The sequence below is a fragment of the Haliaeetus albicilla genome, chromosome 3, assembly GCF_947461875.1.
Source record: "Haliaeetus albicilla chromosome 3, bHalAlb1.1, whole genome shotgun sequence".
NCBI lineage: Eukaryota > Metazoa > Chordata > Aves > Accipitriformes > Accipitridae > Haliaeetus > Haliaeetus albicilla.
Window position 1 is genome coordinate 25,184,108 of NC_091485.1, and position 12,538 is coordinate 25,196,645.

At 44.1% G+C, this 12,538-nt stretch overlaps 1 protein-coding gene across 1 annotated transcript in view; it reads right to left on the reverse strand.

Moving 5' to 3' along the window:
* ROCK1 (Rho associated coiled-coil containing protein kinase 1) overlaps window positions 1–7,917 on the reverse strand; it is a 95,532-nt gene extending 87,615 nt beyond the window's left edge. Inside the window, exon 1 of the mRNA XM_069779126.1 lies at window positions 6,713–7,917. Coding sequence (XP_069635227.1) covers window positions 6,713–6,805 — 93 coding nt within the window. The 5' untranslated portion in view covers window positions 6,806–7,917. The remainder of the gene's footprint in view (window positions 1–6,712) is intronic.
* Window positions 7,918–12,538: the final 4,621 nt, after the last annotated feature.

Consider the following 12,538-nt stretch of genomic DNA (forward strand, 5'->3'; position numbering starts at 1 on the left):
ATGAATGCATATAAGAAATTTAAGAGGGAAAGCTGAAATAAAGAAATCAGTGGTTAGATTTAAATTAGGACTTATTAATAAAGACATTCAAGTACTGTCCCCATGACAGTTTGTATTGTATAAATATTGACGGGAGTGGCAATCTTTCAGTTAGTTAAAACCAATCCTTTACAAGATTTTGAGTATCAGAATAGACTTTGACCTGTGCTTCAGTTAGAAGCTGGTACTGATCCTGTGCCCGTTCTCCCCTAGCAACATGGGCAGCTAACCAGACCAAGTAACTGCTGCTTGTCTAGACAGTCTCTGGACTGCTGTAACTAAAGATGCACCACAGCATGTTATACTCTGCTGATGTTGTTTGGATATCCATCAATACTGAAAAGGCCAAGAAGAAACCTGACTAGAGATTACACTACAGGAGATCCAATTGTCTCAGCAGAGCAAAATACCATGGACAAGAGCTCCAAACCACTTCTTCACAAAGATCAAGTTTCAGCTCTTGTTCAACCACTGTTAATCAGGGTGTTTATTTCAGCAGACTACCAAGAAAGCTAAAAGATGGTATTATTTGCATTTGTTTTAAATGAGTGTTTAAACCGGTGTTGTCTGCATAGTCCTTCCAGTTTTACCAATATTGTCTCATCATCCTTCTGGCTTTATTACTGCTTCAATGACTGGACAAATGAAGGCAAAGACATAATAGTTTTCAACCATTCTCTAACTGTGTTCTCAAAGAAGGAAGTTGAGTTTTTCAGTATCTCCATTCGGAACTGCAATTTCTTGATGACAAAGGAGTTTCAATAAATAGCATCAAGCAACATTTGCAAAAAAATAGAAGTTCTTAATTACATGGTTTAGGACCTCTCAAATTAAAAATAAACATCCTGTATTGAGACAAACATCTCAGTATTCCTTGGTAAGAGACCTAAAAAAAGCTTTTTATTTTTATGTAATAATAAAGTATGTCCTAGCAAATTCTGCTAACACCAACTGTGAGGCTACCCGTATCATCCACTCACAGTGCTTCTAAATATTTATTAAGATCTCAATGAGTGGCTCCTGAAGCAATCAGTGTCCCCAAAGATTTACAAACCAACAGGTTGATTTTCAATTTGTCCAACAAACAAATTCCAGGTGTTTCCCTCTTCCTGCCCGCCACCAACAAAAAACTAAAACACTCCACAGTTGCCAGGGAAAATGACACTGTTTACAAATATTTTTACTTGATAAGAGCATTTATAATCTACTACAGAGTTTTGGTTGGTTTTTTTAATTCCTCTTGGTGAAACGTGTCCTAACATCAACTTTCTATTATCATTCTTGACTACATTTTTTTAATAGGAAAAATAAATAATTACATACCTACAGCCTCTAGTTTTATAAGCAGAAGAATTGGCTAAGTTAACTGTTATTCCTGTATAAAACCTACCATACGTTGTGAATCAAATGCTAACATTTTGACAGTCCCACCAGGTCTACTGTTAATTTTCTAGAGGCTTACATAATATTTAAAAAGGCTTCTAAAAGATCCAACCTGAAATGAGAATTCACCAGGTTACTGCATTTCCAAAGCCAATTTACAGCTGCATTTTACCTTTGATTAACATACCAAGTTACATATTTTAATTTCACATCAACCTATATATTTCATAATTCTTAGTGATAAGCAGGTGATATTAACCTGCAATTATATTTTTGCATATAAAGCTTGGATATGGTAACTTGAAGACACAGAATTATATTTCTAGGTCAGCCAGAAGTCTTATTTTAAATCTAACTAAAGAATCACAGAATGGTTTTGGTTGGAAGGGACCTTTAAAGATCATCTAGTTCCAAGCCCCCTGCCATGGACAAGGACAGCTTCCACTAGACCAGGTTTCTCAAAGCCCCATCCAACCTGGCCTTGAACACTTCCAGGGATGGGGCATCCACAACCTGTTCCAGTGCTTGACCACCCTCATAAAAATCTTCCTCCTTATGTCCAATCTGAATCTATTCTCCTTCCGTTTAAAAGCATTGCCCCTTGTCCTGTCACTACAGGCCCTGATAAAAAGTCTCTCTCTGTCAGAAGAGAGAGACATTCAGATATTCTTTCCAAATATCCCCAAGTCCTTCTCCTCAGGGCTGCTCTCAATCCATTCAACACCCAGTCTGTACCGATACTAGTGACTGCCCCAACCCAAGCGCAGGACCTTGCACTTGGATCTAAAGAAAGGTAGAAAGGTGTCCAAGGAGATTTAGTCAATCATGACACTTCCCCTTACTTAGACAACTTACAGCATTATGAAGAAGCTGACAATCTGCAAATGTTCAAACTCGGCTTTTTCTATGTATGATCTTCATTAGCGAACGAGTAAGCTTCCCGGATACCAAGTTTCTCCAGCATTTTATCACTCAGATTCTAAGAGCACAGTTAATGTGGTTTCAGTGAAGGCGATTTCAACAGTTATTTTGATAGATAAGAACTTCTGAAATAAGGGTACTTTGAGTTACATTATTTATTTACCAAATCCCTAACCATAAGGTCTTCAGAAGTGCTTTCAAACAAGTGTAGCAGAAGGGAAAAAAGGTCTAGTGACAATACAGATTCAGAACTCCAAATCCCAAAGATGATGAGACCATCTCACCTTCTCCTACGCAAGACAGATGAACATCAATTCATCTAGCTGAATATGAAATAGACCTAGGAAAAACAGGTGAATCATGCTCTGTACCTGTGTATTTTTGGTACAACAAAAATGGAAACATCTTCAGACTAGATAAAACAAGTTTGTCATGTGCAGTGTTTACTGTTGTCAGTTAATTTGAAGCCAAACTGCTGAACAAATGAAACATTTGACATCTTTGAAGATTAAGACCATCAAAAGTCTGAAGTTTTAAAAATCAACTACTCAAGTAATTGGCTAAGTACTTGAATAATTGAGTTAGTCAAGTGTCTACATAAAACATGAAAAGACTCTTTGTGAGTTAGTATCAGAGCAGAGAGAGCACCAAAAAACATCTTCATGAAAAATTACTAGTTACTTTTTAATCAAAAGCATAGGCAGCTTCACGTCAAGACGCCCCTCATCCGTTCACCTGTTACACCCCACCCTCCCCACTCTCCAAAAACTGGAAGGCCATAAACCCCAAGGATTTAGTAAGAAACACAGAGGAATAAGAAACCTGGTTTTACTCCAAAATTGTTGTAGAAGTATGCTCATTGAATACTACTTCCCACTGTTTAATATCATTAATGAGACACTAAGCTCAAGTTAATAGCTAGTTACTTACATTGCCTTTGGCTCTACTTAGCACACCTATGGTATTCACACCAGTATCTGATCTTTGCATGGCCTATAGTGTGACTACCTATCTAATGCAACCTTCACAGTGTTATTAGATCTTTTCAGGACTGTAGGACTCCTAGTACCTTATATTTTGAGAAAAAGAACTACATTATGCCATGACACATGCTTTACACAGAACTTAGGCTTTGGCCTTCTCATGGCTCATCAGAAAAGACAGCCCATCTATGATTTCCCAGTCTACTACTAAATCAAGTACATGGAAGGCCCAAAGAAACAAATTTAGTTACAGACAGTTGCAACTTAGGTTTCTTACTGGTTTTATTACAGTTGCGTAAGAGAAAACTGGACAAATAAACATATCTCTCTCCTGCACCTCAGCTTTATGAATTTCCTTCCTGCAGCATATGCTGCAGTTACGTAGTCTTCAGTGTGTCTTTTCTGCCTGCTCTGTTGTCAGCACTCTTCTCCCACACCTTCCTGAAATGGTAACACACCTTCCTTTTTATCAGCATCCCCCCATCTTCTTTTCTTAGTGTTCTCATACTACTTCACATAAATTTAGAATCTTTCTAGCTATATATAACCTAGCTTATGACATTTACAAAAACCAAAATGGTTACAAAACTGATTTAAAGGTTATTCCATGCCTGCCTTTTAGTCTACAGGGGATACAAACTGATGGGGAAGAAGAGTAAGAACAGAAGCAAAATGAATTAAAGCTAAAGAGGTTAAAAACATAAGAGAAGGTAAGGGCATTGGTGAGACTTTTCTTCACCCAGGCAAAAAAAAGTGTTTCTTGAAACTAAAGGCAAACTCCAGCATCTTAAGCCTACATGTATAGAAGATCAGATGCTGAATTTAAAGTGTCTGTGTATCAGTTATTCATATATTATGACTCAGATACACACAGTTAGCTAACACCTTCACTCAGGAAAAGTAAAAGCAATAATAAATAACAAATTCACAACTTTAATCAAAGAAAAAAAGGGTTTTAGATTTTAGAGGATTTTTTTAATGTAGTCTGATCATAAAAACATGATTTTATTTTCTTTTTAAGTGTACCAGGCCTAGAGGCTGAGAAGTCTCTCTCTTTAACCAAGAGCTGCAGGGAGGGGAATGGGGTGTTCATCTTAGAAGGTATTTTAAGTGCGGATCAATTACACCTACACCTAAGCATGCCTTCTTAAAAACATATCCACATAGATTACAATGTATTTGATACATCAATAGCACCTTAGGCCAAGAATGATGCTTGTAGTGTGAATCATCACACTAAGAACTGGCGTAAAATATTTAAACGCTTTAAAAAGTGTTAGGATAATTAAATTCTATAGAAAAGAGCCCAAGGACCAACTCAGGGTGAGAGATACAAAACAAAGTAAAAATCCAGCCAGCAGAGAGATTGATATAGTGACCAAACACATATGAAGTTAACCTACCAGCTGATTTCTTCAGAAGCAGCACTTTGTTTTAATTGATATTTGTTTAAAAGAACAGTATTTGTAACTAGGGCTAACAAAAAAAAAAACCAACAACATAATTCTGATGACTACACCATAAGACGCTGCCTTTAAAAGAATACACAAAGGTATGACCAAAAATCTCAGATTTCTAAAAAAATGTCACTTCAAAGGACATAAGACCTTAAGATCCAAGATGCAAACACATGTCCTAAAACTTTACACAAGCATGAAGGGAAGCACCCCAACAAGTTCATTCCCAAACTGACTACAGCTTAGCTCCAAATCGCAATTAAGATAACTGAACTGAAAAGGGGCAAATCCTTAAATAGTTTAAAAAGTGAAGGAATACAGTCAAAGATACTATCAACTGCATGTTTGATACCTGCAACCTCCTTACTATCACTGTAGAAACGTTCCCATAGTATGGCCAGCATTAAAGCACATGCTAGCAAATTGAGTCATGGTTAACATAAAACCCTGGACTCTAAACTAAATCTATACTCTTGACATCTATCAATAGAAGCTGGGTGTAAAAGTGTCAGATTTAACAGTAGTCTTGAGTTATCAAAATTGACACAGCATATCCTAAGCATCAGAGCTCTTCTCATTAGTTGTGGTTCTAAGATGACAGATATGTAAACTAGATCAAAAGAAGCAAGTTAACTGGAAGATGCAGTGCTATTTTCCCTTGTGGCAGCAACATCCACAAGGCTCTGCTTTTAGCCAGGGATGTAGGTTTGACCTGTCAACACTTCAGAGGCTCACAAATCAGTAGTAAGCTAAACAGAGTACACAATATCATGAACTTGTACATGATCTTTCCTTAGATTCTTTTCACCTCTCTCACCACCGCCAGTGAGATTTCTGCTAAGAGCCATGCAGCAGAAGATGAAGAGTGACTATTAAGAGCTATCTCCTCCCCCATGCCTCCCTTCCCCCCCCAAACCCCAAATGTCAGAGTTCATACTAGGAACAAATTCAGCTTACTCATTCTCCTCTCTGACAACAGAAAGACAGAAAAAAAATAAACTAAAGAACTTATATCACTTGCTACAAAGAAAATAAATTCTCTACTTCAGCATAAATGCACAAATTACAATTTGCTACTATTTACCGGCATCTCCAGGCATATCTAAGTACCCAGCTACATCCCAAACACATCAGCTGGATTTGGCATATGCTTTGTTGAAGTACTTTTTATAATTGGAACTAAAATATCATCCAGTTTGGTCAAGCAACTACCAAATTATGTTGGGTTTATGTCAGGAAGCGTTATGGTTTGCTTTCTTACAATGCAATTCTAACGCTGACAGCACTGGAGAGATCCATTGAACCATCAGGTATGATCAAGTAGGGAAACAATAAGCAAGCAGCCCTCTATCTCAGGCCTAACACACCAATTAGTTTAAAATGCATTTAAACCCCTGCCATGACTACTTCCCCACCTGTATGGGCATATTAATCTTAGAGCTGTGTTTTACACGTCATTAGTTAGCATTTGCAAACGTCTATGCTAAACAGGCTGAAGTCAGCGCTGCAGCGCTTAACCACGATGTAAGAGGACCTCACACTTAAAAAAAAAAGAAAAAAGTTGCTGTTGAATAAGGAATTGATATATCAAAGCTATTTACAGTCTTCTGCTCACACACAGGACTGGCAGTCACGAATTACACCTCTGTACAAAGTGTCCACCGCCCCTTATGAGAGTCGGTGAAGAAAAGGTGCACGAAGCGAGTAGATGACAAGTCTGAGGCAGGACCGGGCGGGCACCTCCTTGGCATGAAAGCCGCTCTCCCTGTAGAGAGACATTCACGCACCTTCAGCCTTCACGCTGAATAAACAAAACACTAGTGCGGAGTGAAGCAGGGTGGTGACTCAGCCCGGAGTGCGAGATTCGGTCCCACAGGGTAAGAAATTCGGGGAGACGGGACCGGGGGCCCATCGGCGCTCCCTACTCACCAGCAAACAGTCCACGTTCACTTCGGATTTGGGGTCCTTTAAAGTCACATCGATTTTTTCAAACCGAGACTCAAAGCTTTCTCCCGTCGACATGTTTCCAGAGATAAAAAGTTTCCCTTATTCCAGAGCAAAGTAAGGAAAAAAATAATGAAAAAGTAAAAAACAGGAACAAGCGAGCACAAAAGAGAAAGCACACAGCCTATACCAGGCTGAGGAGCGCTTCCTGCAAAATCCCTTCAATCACAGAAGTCTCTGAGGCAAGTCCCCCACGCTGCCCCGCCAAGGAGAGAGAAAACCGAAGGCGAGTCCGCGGCGGGGGGGGGGACGAGGGTGCTTCTCCCCCCTTCTCCACGCACGCACGCACTTTCCTGGGCTGCTCACAACTCTGTAGCAGCAGGTTTCCTCCCCCTCCCTCCTCTACTCGGGCCGCAGCGTCTCAGCAACCTCATTTTCCCAGTCGGGGAAGCCGCCCTGGGAGCCAGCGTAGCGGTTCCTCCTCCTCGCCCTGCACGAGCGGCGGCGGGTCGGTGCCACGTTCCGAAGCGCACCGGAAAACCAGAAGGCAACAACAACAGAAAAGCGAAAAAAAAAAAAAAAAAAAAAAGGCAAAAGCCTGCAGGCACACCAACAAGGCAAAAACGAGAGGGGAAAAAAACACAACGTAGAAAGTCCTCTCGGCGGCGTGTCTCAGTGCCGTGAGGTTGGTCCTTCCATGGGCACAGAGCGAGGGAGCCCGGGGCGGGCCGGGGGGAGAGGTTGCCCCTCTCCCTGGCTGTGCCCTGCCTGCTCCAGGCGAGCGGGCGGGCAGCGCAGGGCTGCCAGCTGCGCGCACAGGCCGCCCGGGCCCCCGCTGCGAGTGCCCCCCGCGGGCAGGGGACGAGTCACTTCAACGGCGGAGCGACGGCAACAGCATCTTTCTTCCTCTCTACTTCTCCTCCTCCTCGCTGCGCGGCCGCCGGCGGCTCCTTGCTGCCTCCCGCCGCTACCAACACCGGCTCCGCTCCCCCGCCCCCCCACTCCTCCGCCTCACGTACGGGACGGCAGCCCGGACCACTTCAGGACCGACCCGAGATTGCAGCGTGAGAGGGAGGAGGAAAGGAGGTGGCTTAAGGGGAGGGGAGAGCGTAAGGTCCGGCCGCGGCGACTGTGAGGAAACCTGCGAAAGACACCAACATGTCCGCCTTCCTGTTTGAACAGTCGGGCGGGGGGGGGGGGGGGGGGGGCGGTGGCTGGGACGAAGGCGCAGGGCGCATGCGCGGAGGGAAAGGCTCCGGTACGGGCAGGGAGGGGAAGAAGGCAGAAGGTATGCGCACGAGGCGGGGGCGCGCGCGGCCGCTGCTCTTCTCCCACCCGCCCTCCCTCTCCTCTCAGCCGCCGCGCCGCCGCTCAACGGTCGGAGGGGGCGCGCGCGCGCCGTGCCCGCGAGACCCGGGGAGGAAAGGGCGGGAGGGGCGGCCGCGGCGGCGGGAGCGAGTGGGTGGTGCGCGCCAAGCGGCCGCGGCAAGACGCGGGGGGGGAGGGGGCGCGTCCGAACCGGTCCGCGGCTCCGGTGGGGGGGCGGGTTTGACAGCCCGGCGGCGGCGCTGGGCTCTTCCGGGAGGGGGCGAAGCGCCCCCCTCGTACCCGTTGCCTCTGGGTGCCCCTCACGGCGGTTACGGCGGGCCCTGCGCGCAGGCGGAGGGGCGCGCGGAGGCAAGGGACCGGCGTCGCGCCGGGGAAAACGGCCGTTCCGGTCAGGGGTCGGACAGCGCCGGCGGCGGATGGCGGCGTGCCGGGGAAGGAGGTCGCCCGCCGAACGTCAGCCCTGGCTCCCTGAAGGCGCCTCGGAGCTGTCGGCTCCTTCCTCTGCGGGAACCGGCCCCCGCCGCTGGCCCGGCTCCGCCGTGAGGGGGGCCAGCGTTGCACAGCACGGGCCTCCGCTGGCTGCTGGGAGGAGACGGGTGGTTGTGAGGGTCACCCAGCTGAGGGTGCCCACGGAGCCTCTGGGGTCTCCATCCTTGGAGATCGTCAAAAGGTGGCTGGACGCGGCCCTGCTTGAGCGGGGGGGGGGGGGGCTGGAGAAGTTGACCCCCAGAGGTCCCTCACGACCGCAGCCACTCTGCGATCCTGTGTTGCCTGGGGGAGGAGAGGCCACCTTCCCCAACACCAGAAGTTCAGAGCATTCCAGTTTGTGTCCTGGCAAGAGCCATGTGCAGGGTAGCACACCTACCTCAGAAAGAGTAGAGAGATACAGCGTTAAATGTGTAGCCCCTGCAGTGTGTCTTGGTGTTTCCAGTTTAAACCTTACTCCCAGACTCCAGCAGGGACTGTTTCTTCAAATAAGGAAACTCCAGTAAAGTAATGGTTTCAAATAATATCGGACAGAGGCCGCTGCACTGGTGCAGTTCTTTGACTTCCACTGCAGTTCCAGAAATGGCAATGGCATTTTTATAAAGATCACTAAAAATTATGTAGAGAATGTCAAGTCATTAATCTCTGGTCACTGAACAGTTGCCAGTAGCAAACCTGAATCACTAGCACTACAAGTTATTTTCAAAGTCATTGTTAAGAAACAAATGATCTATAGCCAAGTGCCAGGGCATTTGAGCTATTCAGTCTGGGATATTCACTACTTGCTGTCTCACTTTATCCAGAGAAAAAAAGAAATGGCATTTTACATTTTGCTTTTTCTTCTCCGCAGCTGCCTGCATCTTTGTTTTTGTTTTCTAATGAGAAGTATGTACGGTCAAAGCAAAAATACATGCTGCAACAACGTTACACTCATGTTTGCTTTCACTCCTTTTATGCTGGCTATTACCACAGCCCTTTGATTCAGAGGGTTTGGTCGCTCTTGGAAATGCAGATGTTCCATTTCAACAACCACAGTCCAAAGAGAACATCTCCTGTACTCCGCAAGCTACAGGGTGTAGGCTTGGGATCACTTCATATGTGATGCGGCAAGTAATTCCTAAAATACAAAGAAAATGCTTCTTACGGTCCTCAAATTAAACAAGATGAAAATCATTAGAGATATGAAGCCTAATTCACAGTGCTCTTGGGCACCTGGTTTAGGCATTAAAACATAGGCAGGGATGACGTCAGGCCTCAGCAGGGTGATTCGAAACACCTAGCTGTAAAGAATGCAAAATTCATGAGGCCTGTAATAGAGTAAGGAAGAGGATGCCTGAATCTGCAGCTCAGTGGGCAGGATCACCCTGTAGTGACACAGCCCTGAGCCGTGCTCCAGATGCTGCTCATGTGTTTATTCCGATGTCTATGGGAAAATGTATAGGTACTCTTGGAAATGCAAAAATTCTTCCATCCCCTCCAGGCCTCCCTGCAACAAAGCTACAGGGGTCTTACTCTCACTTTCCCCTTGCATCTTTGCATTACTTTTTTCACAGTGAACCAGCTTCAACACAGTAGGTGGGGAGAAGAACCATCCCGTTGGCTTGGCAACTTGGAGAATTCACTGAGATAGGAGAGCTGGGCATCAGACAGGCCCAGCCTCACATGTCTGTTTGCTAGTGAAGGATCTTGCCTCTAGACCAGTACACCCGAGTACCTCTTCCAGTGTTTGTGGTGAGGGCATCTGCTGTGTTTGTGTTCAGCTGTGTGCAAACTCGGTGTGTTTCAAACACATCTGTCAGACTGTGCTTTTCTCACGACTATGGTGGAGTAAAAGTGCTTGTCTGTCTGTCTCAAATAGAATAGAATTTGTGTGGGAGGTATTTCACCCAGCTGTCTAGGAAACTCTGAGCACTGTTTTGAAAACGTAAAAGGGAGGCTTTGGCTACAAAGAACAAAAAGGGAAATAAATTCTAATTTTAAAAGCAGGTATGGGTTAAGTGTCTGGTGGGATAGAGTGCTCACGTTGTAACTCAAGAGTGTAATGTAATAGTTTCTAATCCGGTGAATGCTCATTCACGTGCTTGGATCTTGAACCCATTTTCATGAACTTAAGTCAGACTATTTGTATCTATATGATTAGGAACTTGTGTATTTCTAGCATTGGCCACTTAGAAATCATATGAAGTTCCATCCTACGTAACCAATCAGTGCATTGAACATGATGTTTTAGTTTGTTTTTTCTTCCTAATAACAAATAAACTAAAAATGGGTAATTTCTTCCTGCATTTGTTTTGTCATGTATTTTGGAATTTAGCTATTGTTGAGTGAAATGGAAATTAACATATGTATGACCTGATAACATTGAGCTGATCAAGCATGCAAGCCTGAAAGGTAATTTTTACTCTCTTCAAAAGCATGTGATCTCTAATTCTTGGAAGTGTCTCTATGTAAGCTTATGTCCATGCTTAGTAAACAAGCAAACTGATAATCCTTAATAAAACGGCAATCATAGTCTTCATAGCCATGTTGTCTTGCCTCTTTTATAAGATATTTAAATGCTTTTAGTGTCATACAAATAAGACAAATTTACACTGGCTTAAGAGCTGAGTGTTTGCCAGAGATTACGATTTCCTATAAAAAGTACATGTAATAGTGTTTATGATGTAAATAGCATTCTTGTACATTAATAAGACATCATAAGAGGTTTCAGTAGTGCATCTAGATTTTTTAGGTCACTGAGTGTGCATCTTCAAAAGGCATACACTCTCAGGATGTGAGAAAAGGCTAGCATACACGAGTTTCTGATGAAACTAGTGACTTCAGAAGAGTTACACAAGGCAGAAATGAGACTGTATCCTGTTCACCATATTAGGCCAAGTTCGTAATGCGTGATCTACCTTCACATTCAACTTCCTATTTAGTCAACATGAAACCGACAGCAGTTAAATCGCATTACATTAAGCCTGCCTCTGGTCCACCACCCTCTCCCTGTTTGCTGTACAATACTGGCTCAGGTTTGCCTCAGCTCTAGTCCTCTGGACAGTTAACAGTGCAGGCCAGTATTGCTGGAAATTCTGAGATGAAGACTGTGGCCAACAAATCCAGTCCTTGGGCAAAACACTTTACTATTGCTAAAGTTCATCTGTGCAACAGAAAGGCCTTTTGCAGGAGCTCCCTGCTTGAGACAAGCAGTGATGGCTGCTCATGCAGACATACCTGAACTGAGTTTAGGTAATGATAAAGTCACACCAACATTGATCTCAGTGTACCTGCAAAATCTAAAAAAAAATTAATGCTGCATTAGGTGGTGAATGCTTCTGGCTGTAGGTAGCTGATTTAAAGCCACAGTCACACTGTTGACTGCAGTGCAGCCCCCTCACCTCCCTTAGGGGCTCAGCTATGCACTGGAAAAACTCCTCAAGGAATTACAGACTGTAAGCTTGAGGTACAATCTGAGTAGTGAACACATTAAAATGCTCTACCAATAGGAGAGAGAAAGCAAAGAAATGTGAGAGGTATTAATCGTATCCTTTACTACACTGAGAAAAGGCATCTTGGTTCTTCAGGTTGAGGCAAAATGTAGGAACTAGAATAGAATAGAAACAGTATAGAAATGATGTAGGCAATAAATAATTGCTAGCAAGAGAAGAAAAATTTGGATATAATCGATCAAAAGAAAATTTGGCATGGATATAGTCAGCAAAAGCCGGTATCCTTCAAACATCTGTAGATGCTGAAACAGTGCAGCATATACAGATACAAATATGTATGTTTTTCCTGCTGCTGGCACATGGCCTCACATATTCCAGTATATCCCAGCTTCTTGACAAAGGGCAGTTGCTGTTTCCTCTTGCAGCACAGCACGTTTTTAGGCACTGTAGTACTTTTTTTTTGCATCCAGTGCTGGAACCCTGGGGAGAAACTGCTCCTGCTGCCTGCACACGGTGAGTGATGAATAAGAAATAGGGCAGCCGGATTGTTGTTTCATTTTCTTGG